A 15,402-nucleotide genomic window follows, 5' to 3' on the forward strand; every position below is an offset into this window, starting at 1 on the left:
TTTATGCTAATGAAAATGAAAAGCTCGTGAAAGTAACGAGAGGAAAAATGCTCGTGAAACTAACGAGAGGAAAACACAATAATAGAGAAAATAAAACGTGGGTAAAGTCAAAGTAGGGTTGGGAGTTCAAGACTACCAACACAAACCCCAATACCTACCTACTATTATTTTATCAAAGGGAGAGAAAACGGAAGAAGAAGATCTGCGGCGGTGGTTGGAGGCGGACGGAGCTGCGACGGTAGTCGGGGCGGAAGAAGAGCGAGAGCAAACATAGAAAGTGACCAAAACCACCGGCTCAAAGCTCCATTAGAGCTCCGGCCGGAGGCCGGCGGTGAAAGCCGAAGTTGAGCAGCAGAGAAAGGCGTTTGGTTTTAGAGAGAAAAGGGAGTTGAGAAAGTAGTTATATGTGTATGCATCTTATATTGTGAGTTTTGTGTTTTGCGTTATGTAATTCTGTACCTTATGAGTATAAATTGTGTACCTGAAATAAATTAATTAGTAACAGTGTCTTATAAATTTATGTGTCTTGTGTTGTGAAATTTTGTGCCTATGAACACAAATTATGTACCTAAATCAAATTTGAAAAGTAAGTAAATATATAATGTGCATGTGTCTTATGTTGTGATTTTTTGTGTCTTTTGTATTATGAAATTCTGTACATGATATAAATTGCCCAGACCAGAGGAGATATTTATTTATTCCTGATTTGAGTAGAGGTTAATGTGTGGACGCTGAATCGCGGACACTCATATTTCTTTGATTTCATTGTCTTTGAATAGTCAGGCTTGGAGGATTATTGGAGTAACTGACATAAAAGTCAAGAAGAATATGAATACAAAGAAAGATATTCCAATCACATTGAACCAAACACAAGAAGATCAGAAAAGCTGTTACCAATGCTAACTCTTCCATTGCTCATCTCTTTAACATTCCTAGTTTCAATTCTAAGTATTTCCTTTGCAATAGATACCATTAGCTCCACTCAATTCCTTAAAGATGGTCATACTATTGTTTCTTCTGGTGGAATCTTTGAGATGGGGTTTTTTAGCCCTACCGGTTCACAATATCGCTACGTTGGCATATGGTACAAGCAAATACCTGTATGCACTGTAGTTTGGGTTGCCAATAGAGATACTCCCCTCAGTAACACATCATCAGTGGTCTTGAAGATTGTCGATCCAGGCCGGTTAGCTCTTGTTGATGATGCCAACACTTCCAATATCTGGTATACTAACACTTCCAGATTAGTTAAGAATCCAATTGCCAAATTATTGGATTCTGGGAATTTGGTGGTGATAGATGCAAGTGATGATAAGGCAGAGAATTTGCTGTGGCAAAGTTTTGATCATCCTACAGATACTCTATTGCCAGGCATGAAACTCAGGACGAATTTCGTTACTGGTCTTAACACAACTCTATCGGCATGGAAGTCAGAAAGCAATCCAGGGACGGGGGAATATAAGTTTTGCCTTGATCCTGTAGGATATCCGCAACTCATCTTAAGAAAGGGTATAAAGGAAGTGTTCCGATCAGGGCCGTGGAATGGTGTGCGTTGGAGTGGATCACCTGGAATGGTTAAAAAGGGAAAGATTGCTGAAATTTTTGTAACCATTAATATGAAGGAGGTTTCCAGCACTTATAAAGTTTATAATAGCTCAACTTTGGTCAGAATGGTCCTGTCAAACTCTGGGAGTTTAGATATCTATGTATGGGCAGAAGGAACAAGGGAATGGAACATTATCGGTAAAGCAGCAACACAGGTTTGTGACAATTATGGATCCTGTGGAACATATGGGAGTTGTGACAATAATAACTACCCTAATTGTGGATGCTTGGATAGATTTTTGCCTAGAGATCCAGGGGCATCGGGCAGGGCAGATTTTTCTGGAGGGTGTGTTCGGAGGACACCTCTGAAGAATTGTCAAAATGGATCCTCAGATGGATTCTTGAAATACTCTGGTGTTAAATTGCCAGATACAAGGTTTTCTACCTTCAATACTAGTATGAGCCTTCAAGAGTGCAGGGAAGTTTGCTTGAAGAATTGCTCTTGTGTGGCTTACTCAAGTTTAGATATAAGCAATGGAGAAAATGGGTGCTTGCTTTGGTTTGGAGATTTGGTTGACATTAGAGTTCTACCTGTGGATGGGCAAGATCTTTACATAAGGATGGCTTCCTCCGAGTTAGGTACCAATCTAGTAATATATTATTGATATTCTGCCTAGCTGTTGCCACTAATTCAAACTTCAAAGTGACCATAACTTCCCTCACATTGATAATATAATAATGCATCCCCTTTCATTTTTAATTCCTTTTTTGATAGACTATCCTTCAAGCTCAATGGGCAAGAAATAAAAAATAATCAAATTCACTTCATCAATATTGGCTGGAATTCTGGTGCTGATCTTGAGCCTGACTCTGGTCATAATATTGTACAAACGAAAAACGAAGGAGATTCTTTTAAACTTAAAATCGGAAGAAGATCAAACACTATTTGAAGTATCTACCATAACAAGAGCTACTCATAACTTTTCACTCAACAATAAGATTGGAGAGGGAGGATATGGACCTGTTTATAAGGTAACAATATTTTTTTTTAATTATCCAAAATTATATTAATAACTTTCTACAATGTAAAACTTCCATTCACAGGGTGTTCTAGATGATGAGAAGGAAATAGCTGTGAAACGACTTTCAAAGACATCTAAACAAGGGCTTGGAGAATTTAAAAATGAAGTTACTTCAATTGCCAGACTTCAACATAGGAATCTTGTGAAACTTCTGGGATGGTGCATTCAAGGAGATGAAAAGATGCTGATCTACGAATATATGCCAAATAAAAGCCTTGATTCATATATATTTGGTATCATATGATAATCCCATCTAAATTTTAGTCAATTTTATTTCTGCATTCTTTGAAGTTTTAACCAAGAAAATGTATGCTTGGAATTGAATTGAATAATGCGGTGGCATTTTGATCTTTTTGCATATGGTCAAACTTAAGGTGCGTAGTTTTCCTTCTTAAAGTGCGTGATTTTCCTTCTTAAGGTACGTAGTCTCTATGCTTAAGGTGCGTCATTTCTTCAGTTGAGAACTTACGGTGAATTTTTGTTAAAACTTAAAGTGCGTCGATCTAAAGCTTTAAGTTCATTGTGTTACTTCTTAAGGTGCGTGGTTTGCCTTCTTAAGGTACGTGATTTGTGTGCTTAAGGTGCGTCAGTTGTTGAAACTTAAGGTGCGCCGGTCTCCTTCTTAAGGTGTGTCATTTGTGTGCTTAAGGTACGTAAGTTGTTGGAACTTAAGGTGTGCCGTTTTAAAATTTAGGTGCGTGATTTGTGTTCTTAATGTACTTTGATTGTGTGCTTAAGGTGCGTGGTTTGTGTACCTAAGGTGCACCATTTTAATGCTTAAGGTTAGGTGCGTCAATTATGCACTTAAGGCCGCACTTCCGCACAAGAAGTTATCTTCGCACTTGATCTAGTCCCTATAATATATATATAGAGAGATGATGGTTCACATTTCAAGAGTCTCCCAGGTGAAAGATGGGGTGAGATTTGAACCGTTAAATCAAATTTAGATCAATGGCTCAAATCAATGAATTTTTTTTTTAAGTGCTTCCTGGGAACTGGTTCATTCTCCTCATACAATTGTTGAACTGATGCACCTTAACGCACTTAAGTGTTGAATTGACGTACCTTAAGTGTTAAAATAATGCACATTAAGTGTTAAAATGTGGCACCTTCAGTGCTAAAAATGACGCACCTTAAATTTGACCAATTCATCATTAGTGTCAATTTGGATTTTAAATATTTTCCTTGTTAGCATTCTCTTAACCAAGAAAATGCGTGCTTCGAATAGAAAGTATTTTTCTTGAATGAATTTTTTTCCTTTCTAATTAGAAATGTAAGCAAATTGTATAAAAATCTTTGGCAGATATTCAAAGGAGAGTGTTTCTTGATTGGCCAAAACGCTTTAACATCATCAATGGAATTGCCAGAGGACTTATGTATCTGCACCAAGATTCTCGACTAAAAATTATTCATAGAGATCTCAAAGCTAGCAATATTTTGTTGGATATTGACATGAACCCAAAAATATCTGACTTTGGCTTGGCAAGGAGCATTGGATTAAACGAGACAGGAGCAAATACAAACCGAGTTGTTGGAACACTGTAAGGTTTCAATTTCACTTTGCATTCATCTGTTTGCTTTTTTTTATCATTGAACATAATAGATTAACATTCCAAAACACAGTGGTTATATGTCACCGGAGTACGCTGGACATGGGCTCTTTTCCATTAAATCAGATGTGTTCAGCTTTGGTGTTTTGGTACTAGAAATTGTGAGCGGGAAAAGAAATAGAGAATTTTCTCATCATCAAGATCACCATGAGAACCTTCTTGGACATGTATGTCTCACTTTTATGCATAACTATTTATTCATTAAGTTTAAATTCAAGTCTTGATCTACTAGCTAATTCATATTTACTATAGGCATGGAAGCTTTATAGAGATGGTAGATTGATTGAACTTGTAGACGAGCATCTGGATGCACCATGTGATTTGCTACAAGTTTTAAGATCAATCCATGTCGGCCTATTATGTGTTCAACACTACCCTGAAGATAGGCCAAGTACGTCTTCCATAGTTCATATGTTAGCTAACAATGTTGAGTTACCCATTGCTAAAGAGCCTGGTTTCTTCACAAAAACAAGGGTAAGTGAGACGATGTCGTCTTTAGGCGTTGAAATATTATGTTCCATAAATGAAGTCACCATCACATCATTCGGTCCCCGTTAAAAGGTGTACATATATAATATAATTGAGTTATTTCTATTTATATTTACCCTAAGTTTGTATTTATTTTTACGAATTTCATAGGGAAAACTTCTAGCATCAAATTAAACCACTTTGACGTTCTTTTTCCTTGCTCTTAATTTCTATTTTAATTTACTATTACCTATCTTCATTGCCCTTTCAAAATGTTCATTGGTGTACGAAATTGCGAAAAATTCATCTATTTTGATTGGTTTGAATGCATGAATTGAAGTCGCTATATTCTATCGTCTTACAATTTCAAACTTGAGATAAATTCAATTTTCTCTGTGGTTGTTTTTATCTACCAATTTGGCAATTTAATTTGGCCCACAGTGACTGGTTTTTTTTTTCTCTACCTATTTGCTCTCCTATTTATAATTGTAGTATGAGTGAGATGGAAAGTAGGATTGAGAAATGTGAAGCTTTTCCGTGATGTCGTTCTCTAAGAATGGCAAATGGAAATTGAACAATGTGTGGCTAAGCACAAGTTCGTAAGAGTCATAGAAAGCTAGGTCTCAAAACTAAACAAGGAGCATTATCAAAGTAATAAGTGAAAGTAAAGCAACATGTAATTATAAAAAGTAATTAAGTGAATAGAGGAGACTAGGACTAGGTGTTTCTTGATTGGATGCAATAGAATGGCCCTAAGAGCATCCCTAATAGTGGATTTTTTTTTGTGGTTTTTGAGAAGTTTTTGTAAGTGTAATTAGGAAAGAGAATATGAAAAGAGAAATAGATAACAAGTAAAAAGGGAAAAAAGAGTAAAAAAATAAAAAATAAAACTGCTGCAAAGCTAAGCATTCTGACTGCAATATAAAGCAGTGCGACCAGCTGTGGGGCGTGCTGCGTGTCCGGTACGCAGAGACAAAATCAACTTTGCTGCCATTAAATGTAAATGCGGAACCCATTAAAAACTACATCCTGTAGGGATGAAAATCAACAAAAAACCAAGTCTCACATCTATAAACAAAACCACCTTTAGTTTTTTCTCCTGACATAGTCCAACAAAAAACCACTAGTAAAGATGCTCTAAGTATAAGAAGTAGTGTAATGTATTGACCATGATTCTTGGAAGATGTTTCAATTGCCAAGCCTCTCGTGGTCTATTTGGCCTATCAAGTAGTAAAATCCTACTCTCATAGCAACCTTACTACTTGAGACGTTTCATAAAACACTTAAGAGTCCACATCTTTTTCCGAGTTCTACCTCTCGGTGCATGGTGGGAATTGCAAGTGGAGTAGGCTATAGTGTAGTCCTAATCTCTTTTTGGTTACACACCTCCTAGATCTCTTGTATAATGCGGCCGTCATTACACAAGAGTCTACACAAAGTCCACTTCCTAACAAGAATCAGGTCAATTCATCAAGTCACTTCATAATTGCAATCAAAACATTCTAGCATCCTAACAAGTAAACCTAATCTTAATTCCCTAAGAATTAGCTACACATTGTCACAATTGTATACTATGTATATTTTATTGTAGGGTTACACGTGTGTGAAACTGTCTCACAAATCCTTATTCATGAGACGGGTTAGGTCAATATGCAAATATGCAAAGCAAGCAACCATTTTCTCCATTGCTTATATTAGACTTGAATAAGCCATATATAGACTTCTAAGATCCCAGAGTTGGATAGAACTGTCCTGACCAAATTTGAGCTATTAAAAACCAGATTCCCAGAATCCAATAACTTTGCAACCGGATTTGATATTAGTCTGTATTTGATACTAGCTTTCACTCACTCAAATCAGGAAAACATATATCTTATCTCCACCGTTAATTTTTCTCACTTCTCCTACCTCTTAGTCCCTCTTACAACAGAACAGACCAACCAACACCTCCAAACAAATTAAATCATCCCTAGTTAGGCCAATTATATTGTTCAACATCACTACACTATTACTTGAAACACAATGAAATTACCATATCTCAAGTCTTGAAGTGAAAATATGCATTGGTTTCAGAGTTATTAACACATTAGTGGGGTATATGTTGAATTAATGAGAGGTTTCCTATATATCACACCATTTAATCCTATAAAACTTGGAAAAAGAAATACAAACCCGAGGCAAATAAAAGTAACAATACAATTATAAAACCATCGTTTCTAACGAGGATTGAGCACTGAGATGGTGACTTCATTTATGGAACATGATTTTTCAGTGTCTGAAGAATTGGGCTCAATTACCCTTTTCTCTATGAAGAAACCTGGCTCTTTAGGAATGGGTAATTGAACATCATTAGCCAACATATGAACAATGGAAGACATGCTTGGCCTATCTTCAGGGCTGTGTTGAACGCATAGCAAGCCAACTTGGATTGATCTTAGAACTTGAGGCAAATCTTGTGGTTCAGCTAGATGATCTTCTACAAGTTCAATTGATCTGCCATTTCTATGAGACTTCCATGCCTGTCATAAAGATAAATTAGTATATCAAGACTTCAATTCAAACCTTAACGAATAAATAAATATGTTTACAAAATAGACATACATGGCCAAGAAGGTTCTCATAGTGATCTTGATGATGAGAAAATTCTCTATTTCTTTTCCCACTCACAATTTCTAGTACCAAGACACCAAAGCTAAACACATCTGATTTAATAGAGAAAATCCCGTGTCCTGCGTACTCTGGAGACATATAACCACTGGATTTGAAAATTTAATTTGTTAGGTTCAATGATAAAAAAATGCAAACAAATGAATGCAAAATGAAATTGAAACCTTACAGTGTTCCAGCAACTCGGTTTGTATTTGCTCCTATCTCGTTTAATTCAATGCTCCTTGCCAATCCAAAGTCTGATATTTTTGGGTTCATATCAATATCTAACAAAATGTTGCTAGCTTTGAGATCTCTATGAATAATTTTTAGTCGAGAATCTTGGTGCAAATACAAAAGCCCTCTTGCAATGCCATTGATAATGTTGAAGCGTTTTGGCCAATCAAGTAATGCACTTCTTCTATTATCTGCCGAACATATTAATACAATTTAGTTATATATATTCTTCTACAAAATAAATAAATAAATCCAAGAGGAAACTTTCAATTCCAAGCACACATTTTCTTGCTTAAAAGAATGCTTTCAAGCAAAATTTTAAAATCCAAATTGACACTGATGAAGTGATCAAACATAACTATAGACTTCATTAAAATTTAGATGGGAATTGAATATCATACCAAATACATATGAGTCAAGACTTTTATTTGACATATATTCATAGATCAACATCTTTTCTTCTCCTTGAATGCACCATCCTAGAAGCTTCACAAGATTCCTATGTTGAAGTTTGGCAATAGAATTGACTTCATTTTTAAATTCTCCAAGCCCTTGCTTAGATGTCTTTGAAAGTCGTTTCACAACTATTTCCTTTCCATCATCTAGAACGCCCTATAAATGAAATTTATAGATTGTAGAAACTAACGAATATAATTTTGTATAATTAAATATTGTTACCTTGTAAACAGGTCCATATCCTCCCTCTCCAATCTTGTTGTTGAGTGAAAAGTTATGAGTAGCTCTTGTTATTGTAGATACTTCAAATAATGTTTGATCTTCTTCCCATTGTAAGTTTAAATGAATCTCCTTCCTTTTCCGTTTGTACAATATTATGACCAGAGTTGAGCTCAAGCTCAGCCCCAGCAGAATTCCAGCCAATATTGATGAAGTCAATTTGATCATTTTTGACTTCTTGTCCTTTGAGGTTGAAGGATAATCTATATCCCAAACAAATAAATAAATAAATAAATAAAGTGGATGCATTGTATTAATAAGCTCATAGAAATTATGGTCACTAGGAATTAGTGGCATACCTAAATCAGAGGAAGCCATCCTTATGTACAGATCTTGCCCATCCACAGGTAGAACTTTAATGTCAATCAAATCTCCGAACCAAAGCAGGCAGCCATTTTGACCATTGCTTATATCTAAACTTGAATAAGCCATACAAGAGCAATTGTTGAAGCAAACTTGCTCACACTCTTGAAGGTTCATACTGCTATTGAACCATGAAAACTCAGTATCTGGCAGTTTAACACCAGAATATTTCACGAAACCATCCGAGGATGTATTTTGACATTCTAGGGGTGTCCTCCGAACACACCCTCCAGAATAATCTCTCCTGCCCCATGCCCTTGGATCTCTCGGCAAAAATTTATCCAAGCATCCACAAATAGGGTTGTTATTAAAGTCACAACTCTCATATGCTCCACATAGTCTATATTCATCACAAACATCTGTTGGTATTTTGCGGATATTGTTCCATTCCCTTCTTCCATCTGACCACATATAGATTTTTACAGTCCCATCATTTGACAGAACCGTTCTGATCAAAGTTGAGCTATTATAACTGAAGGAAACCTCATTTGTATTCATGATTACAAACATTTCGGAAGTTTCTGTCCTTTTTATCATTCCAGGTAATCCACTCCAACGCAAACCATTCCATGGTCCCCATCGAGACACTTCCTGTCCACCTTTTCTTAAGATGAGTTGTGGACATCCTGCAGGATCAACAGAAAGTTCATATTCCCCCATCCCTGGATTGCTTTCTGACTTCCATGCCGATAAAGTTGTGTCAAGACCAGTAACGAAATTCTTCCCGAGTTTCATGCCTGGCAAATGAGTATCTGTAGGATGATCAAAACTTTGCCACAAGAAACTCTCTGGGATATCATCATTTGCATCAATCACCACCAGATTCCCAGAATCCAATAGTTTAGCAACCGGATTTTGGACTTGTCTGGAAGTGTTAGTATGCCAGATATCAGTGCCGTTGCCATCAACTAGAGCTAGCCAGCCTGGACTGATGATCTGCAAGGCTACTGATGATGTATTAGAGAGGGGAGTATCTCTATTGGCAACCCAAACTACAGTGCGAATGGGTATGTTCTTGTACCATATGCCAACATAGATATTCTGTGAATTGATAGGGCTAAAAAATCCCATCTCAAAGATTCCACCAGATGAAACAATGGTGTCACCATATTTGAGGAATTCAGTAGAGCTAACGGTATCCCTTGCAAATGAAATTTTCTGACATGAAAATAAGAGCACTAATAAAAGTAGAAGAGTTTCCATTGAGAAAAGCTTCTCTAATCTAGATTTTCTCTTCTTCTTCTTATGTTTGGTTCAATGTGATGGAATTTCACCCTTTGTATTCATATTATAGTATAATCAACTATCTAATTTTTCCAGATTAGCTTTTGGTTTAGAATTTTCAACTTCCTTAAGACTTTTCTGTCAGCCATGTAGAGTACACCATAGCTCTTAACCAATGGGAGCTGGGGATGGTGTATTGGTTGACTAATTCTACGTAGTACACTGTAGCTGCTGAAATCGTCAAAACTAATCGTATAAACCAAATGCACCATCCCAGAAGCTTTACAAAGAATCCTATGTTGAACTCTGGAAATAGAATTGACTTCATTTTTAAATTCTCCAAACCCTTGCTTAGAAGTCTTTAAAAGCCATTTCACATCTATTTCCGTTCTATCATCTATAACTCCTGCTTTGCTCATTTTCCCATCAAACTCTGCTATCCTTTTCTTTCAAATTGAAAGATTAAATAAGCGTAATAAACAGATTTAAATTGAGGAGAATCGAAATTGAACTTGACCTCCCTTCTTGGCTGCCGAAGCTCCACTAGTTGCAATTAACAGCCGGCTCCTTCATAATTCATCACCGGCTTAACTTTTCCATTAATTGTAGTAGAAGTGGAGAAGGAATTGACCACGCTCATGAAGGATTTCCATTTCTCCATTGAATAGGCAGCCATAGTGGCCACCATTATTCTCCATGAAAGAGCTGCTGCTGCACTGTAACTTCTCTTTCTCCCTATTCTGTTTGCTAATGGCCTAATGCTCTGGATGGGAATTATTAATTCATGGGCTTTTTTCTTTTTCTTTCTTAAAGCTAGTTTGGGCTATAAAATGAATGGTCTCAATGGTAGTTAAGCCCAATGAGCCCTTTAAGCTCATAAAATTTGCCCTTTTGTCGTTGATGGCAGGAAGTGTTCCGCATCCGTCAAGTCGAAGGCTAAGAGCATCCTTATCAATGAAGTGTTTTTGCAGTTTTTATGAGTTTTTGTAAGTGTTATTAGGAAAGAGAAAATGGGATGGAATGAAAAAGAAAAAACAAATTTGATTTAAAAAAGAAAAAAAAATTTAAAAAAAAACAAAGCAAATGTGAGGCGCGCCTGACGCACGCGCCCGTTTGGCGCATTTGTGCGTTCCACGGGACTTTGTGTGGCTAAATTTAATAGGCGGTGGGTCCCATTTTCTACAAAAAAAACAAGCCCTTGCAGACGATCCCCTCCCCCTCTCTCTCATCCCCTCTCTTGCCATGTGGCACTTTTTCTGCAATAAACCAAATAATAACCCCTGGTAGGGGTGCTCTAATGTTAGCAAAGATGCTTCAAATTTCTTGAAAATCCCCGTTGTGGTTGTCATTCTGTGTTTGTAACGATGCCCACCGGGCATCTACCCCACGATCGTTGCCGATGGGTGGATTATTTCCATTATTGTAGATATTGGATTGTGCCATATTGGGTCGTGACAAGTGGAGAGGGTCACGCCGCTATCTCAGTTGTTCCCTAGGAACTTGGCTATGAATACCAACTGATGCAGAACGAGGGAACGAGATTTCAAATGTTAACAGAAAAGAGCACTTGCATTAACCTCATTTGTATTTCAGATTACAGAAATTTCAGCAAACAGGCCACTCCTTCACACCACATTAACTCTATGGGCTTTTCTGTTTCTCTCTTCAAGCTGCTTGTTAAAGGCAAAGATTCATCACCTTCAGCTAGTTTGTCTCAACTAGTGAAGACTCTGACTTATCTTTCTCATGTAGTGAAAATAAACACAAATTTCCAATAAAGCTATTTTACTATAAACATTTTGTTCAACTTCATACATACCGTCGCAAGTTTTCCCTATGAAGTTCATAAAAAAGAAATACAAATTTGAGGTAAATAAAAAATTATAGAACATGATATCTTTTCAACGAGGATCGAGTGATGAGATGGTGACTTCATTTATAGAACATGATATTTCTGTGCTTGAGGAAGATTTACCCTCGATTGCGCTTCCATCTGTGAAGAAACCAGGCTCTTTAGCATTGGGTAACTCAACATCGTTCGCCAACATATGAATTACAGAAGACATGTCTGGCCTATCTTTAGGGCAATGTTGAACACATAATAGGCCAACATGGATGGACCTTAGAATTTGGGGCAAATCACGTTGTTCATCCAAATGCTTATCTACAAGTTCAATCAATTTACCATCTCTATAAAGCTTCCATGCCTGTAGTATGTATGAATTAATAGTTAAGGACTTGAAACATTAATAAATAAATATGATAAAATATGAGACAACAGACATACGCGGCCAAGAAGGTTCTCATAGTGATCTTGATGATGAGAAAATTCCCTATTTCTTTTCCCACTCACAATTTCTACTACCAAGACACCAAAGCTGAATACATCTGATTTAATTGAGAAGGTCCCATGTCCTGCATACTCTGGAGACATATAACCACTGTGTTTGAAATATTAACTTGTTATTTGAATGATCAAAATAGCAAACAAATGAATGCAAAGTGAGATTGAAATCTTACAGTGTTCCAGCAACTCGGTCTGTATTTGCTCCTGTCTCGTTTAAACCAATGCTCCTTGCCAAGCCAAAGTCTGATATTTTTGGGTTCATATCAATATCTAACAAAATGTTGCTAGCTTTGAGATCTCTATGAATAATTTTTAGTCGAGAATCTTGGTGCAAATACAAAAGCCCTCTAGCAATTCCATTGATAATGTTGAAGCGTTTTGACCAATCAAGTAATGCTCTCCTACGAATATCTGCCAAAGATTTTTTAAGATTTGCTTACATTTCTGTAAAATGGAAAAATATCATACAAGAAGGGTACTTTCAGTTCCAAGCACACACTTTCTTGGTTAAAAGAATATATTTATAATCCAAATTGACATTGATGAAGTGATCAAATGCAACAATATAGATTTGTTTAAAATTTTATTAGATGTGAATATCATACCAAATATATATGAGTCAAGGCTTTTGTTTGGCATATATTCATAGATCAACATCTTTTCATCACCTTGAATGCACCATCCCAGAAGTTTCACAAGATTCCTATGTTGAAGTCTAGCAATAGAATTGACTTCATTTTTAAATTCTCCAATCCCCTGCTTAGATAACTTTGAAAGCCGTTTCACAGCTATTTCCTTTCCATCATCCAAAACACCCTATAAATGAAAATTTTAGATTGTAGAAAATGATTAATATAATTTTGGATGATAATATATTGTTACCTTGTAAACTAGCCCATATCCTCCCTCTCCAATCTTGTTCTCGAGTGAAAAGTTATGAGTAGCTCTTGTTATTGTAGATACTTCAAATAATGCTTGATCTTCGTCCCATTTTAACTTTAAGTGGTACTCCCTCCTTTTCCGTTTGTACAATATTATGATCAAAGTCAGGAGCAAGCTTAGCACCAGAATTCCAACCAATACTGATGAACACAATTTTATTACTTTTGATTTCTTGCCCTTTGAGCTCGAAGGATAATCTACCAATAAAAAAAAAATAGAAAGGATTATAGAAATGATGGTCACCTTGGATTAGTGGGAACAGTACAGCAAAAATATTCATAATAAATTATGGTCACTTTGAATTTGTGGCATACCTAAATCAGCAGAAGCCATCCTTATGTACAGATCTTGCCCATGCACAGGTAGAACTTTAATGTCAATCAAATCTCCAAACCAAAGCAAGCAGCCATTTTGTCCATTGCTTATATCTAAACTTGAGTAAGCCGTACAAGAGCAATTATTCAGGCAAACTTGCTCACACTCTTGAAGGTTCATACTGCTATTGAACCATGAAAACTGAGTATCTGGCAATTTAATACCAGAGTACTTCTTGAATCCATCCGAGGATGTATTTTGACATTTTAGGGGTGTCCTCCGAACACACCCTCCAGAAAAATCTGTCCTGCCCCATGCTCCTGGATCTCTAGGCAAAAATTTATCCAAGCATTCACAAGCAGCGTTGTTATTATAGTCGCAACTCCCATATGCTCCACATAGTCTATATTTGTCACAAACATCTGTTGGTATTTTACGGAGACTGTTCCATTCCCCCTTTCCATCTTCCCATACATAGATATCTGCACTCCCAACATTTGACAGGACCGTCCTAGCCAAGGTTGAGCGATTATAAACATTATAATCGAAGGAAACCTCATTTGAATTAATGATTACAAAAATTTCTGCAATCTTGCCCTTTTTTAACATTCCAGATAATCCACTCCAACGCAAACCATTCCACGGTCCCCATCGAGACACTTCCTGTCCACCTTTTCTTAAGATGAGTTGTGGACATCCTGCAGGATCAACAGAAAGTTCATATTCCCCCATCCCTGGATTGCTTTCTGACTTCCATGCCGATAACGTTGTGTCAATACCAGTAACGAAATTCTTCCCGAGTTTCATCCCTGGCAAATGAGTATCTGTAGGATGATCAAAACTTTGCCACAAGAAACTCTCTGGGTTATCATCATTTGCATCGATCACCACCAGATTCCCAGAATCCAATAGTTTAGCAACCGCATTTGGGACTTGTTTGGAAGTGTTAGTATGCCAGATATCAGTGTCGTTGCCATCAACTAGAGCTAGCCAGCCTGGACTGATGATCTGCAAGGCTACTGATGATGTATTAGAGAGGGGAGAATCTCTATTGGCAACCCAAACTACAGTGCGAATGGGTATGTTCTTGTACCATATGCCAACATAGATATTCTGTGAATTGATAGGGCTAAAAAATCCCATCTCAAAGATTCCACCAGATGAAACAATGGTGTCACCATATTTGAGGAATTCAGTAGAGCTAACGGTATCCCTTGCAAATGAAATTTTCTGACATGAAAATAAGAGTGCTACTAAAAGGAGCAACAGAAGAAGAGTTGCCATTGAGAAAAGCTTAATTCTGTAATCTAGCTTTTCTTCTTGTTCATATTCTTGACTATTTCGTCAGCTATGTAAGGACAGAGTTTACATGCTTACTATATATTTTTACTTTTCATTACGCTGTTAGACCTTATCCCCAAGCAGTATAGTTTCTAATTTTCTAGATGAAAATTTATTGTTTATTGATTGAGAAACGTTAATCCAATCACCTGTAGCTAGTCCTTATATGATGACAAAGAGGAAAGACTCCATGCAATTCTGGGAGATATTATAATCGACGTAACTATCTAACTTTTCCAGATTAGCTATTTTTTTTTTAGCATTTTCAACTTCTTAGACTTTTGTGTCAGCAACGTGAATTATCCTCCACAAGAGGTAACTGTTATTAACCTAATTAGGCCAATTGTTCAACCTCACTAGACTATTTCTTCAAAGACAATGAAATCATAGAATATTCAAAAAAAAATTATGGGTTTCAAAGTTCACACATTGGCTTTCACTCACTTACTCATATATCTATATCCACCGTTAATTCTTCTCACTTCTCGCCAAGAAGATGACTCTCTTCTCCTCCTACCTCATACAACCGACCAACTTAGCCCCCCCC

At 36.7% G+C, this 15,402-nt stretch overlaps 1 protein-coding gene and 1 pseudogene across 1 annotated transcript; one reads left to right on the forward strand and one right to left on the reverse strand.

Annotated features, from left to right (window-relative positions):
- The first annotated feature begins 827 nt into the window (after nucleotides 1-827).
- LOC116027241 lies at nucleotides 828-4,919 on the forward strand (annotated as a pseudogene).
- A 1,831-nt stretch (nucleotides 4,920-6,750) lies between these two features.
- On the reverse strand, nucleotides 6,751-14,798 carry LOC116027618. Its single transcript, XM_031269323.1, has 15 exons — nucleotides 13,514-14,798; nucleotides 13,140-13,396; nucleotides 12,863-13,073; nucleotides 12,431-12,668; nucleotides 12,264-12,351; nucleotides 11,842-12,117; nucleotides 11,730-11,744; nucleotides 10,494-10,733; nucleotides 10,045-10,356; nucleotides 8,623-9,937; nucleotides 8,267-8,526; nucleotides 7,990-8,200; nucleotides 7,542-7,779; nucleotides 7,307-7,460; nucleotides 6,751-7,224 (listed from the first exon to the last, which is right to left on the reverse strand). The coding sequence occupies exons 1-15, from the start codon at nucleotides 14,796-14,798 to the stop codon at nucleotides 6,922-6,924; spliced, it is 5,403 nt and encodes a 1,800-aa protein (XP_031125183.1). The 3' UTR covers nucleotides 6,751-6,921.
- Nucleotides 14,799-15,402: the final 604 nt, after the last annotated feature.

Source organism: Ipomoea triloba, chromosome 8 (genome assembly GCF_003576645.1).
Source record: "Ipomoea triloba cultivar NCNSP0323 chromosome 8, ASM357664v1".
NCBI classification, from domain to species: Eukaryota; Viridiplantae; Streptophyta; class Magnoliopsida; order Solanales; family Convolvulaceae; genus Ipomoea; species Ipomoea triloba.

Excerpts from the sequence above, each read along its gene's own strand:
- LOC116027618 (XM_031269323.1), bottom strand. The coding sequence starts at position 14,798 with ATGGCAACTCTTCTTCTGTTGCTCCTTTTAGTAGCACTCTTATTTTCA. Across the intron at positions 12,352-12,430 it reads GACCGAGTTGCTGGAACACT|TGGTTATATGTCTCCAGAGT; the intron begins GTAAGATTTCAA and ends TTTCAAACACAG. Across the intron at positions 7,225-7,306 it reads ATGAGAACCTTCTTGGCCAT|GCATGGAAGTCTCATAGAAA; the intron begins GTATGTCTATTT and ends TCTTTATGACAG.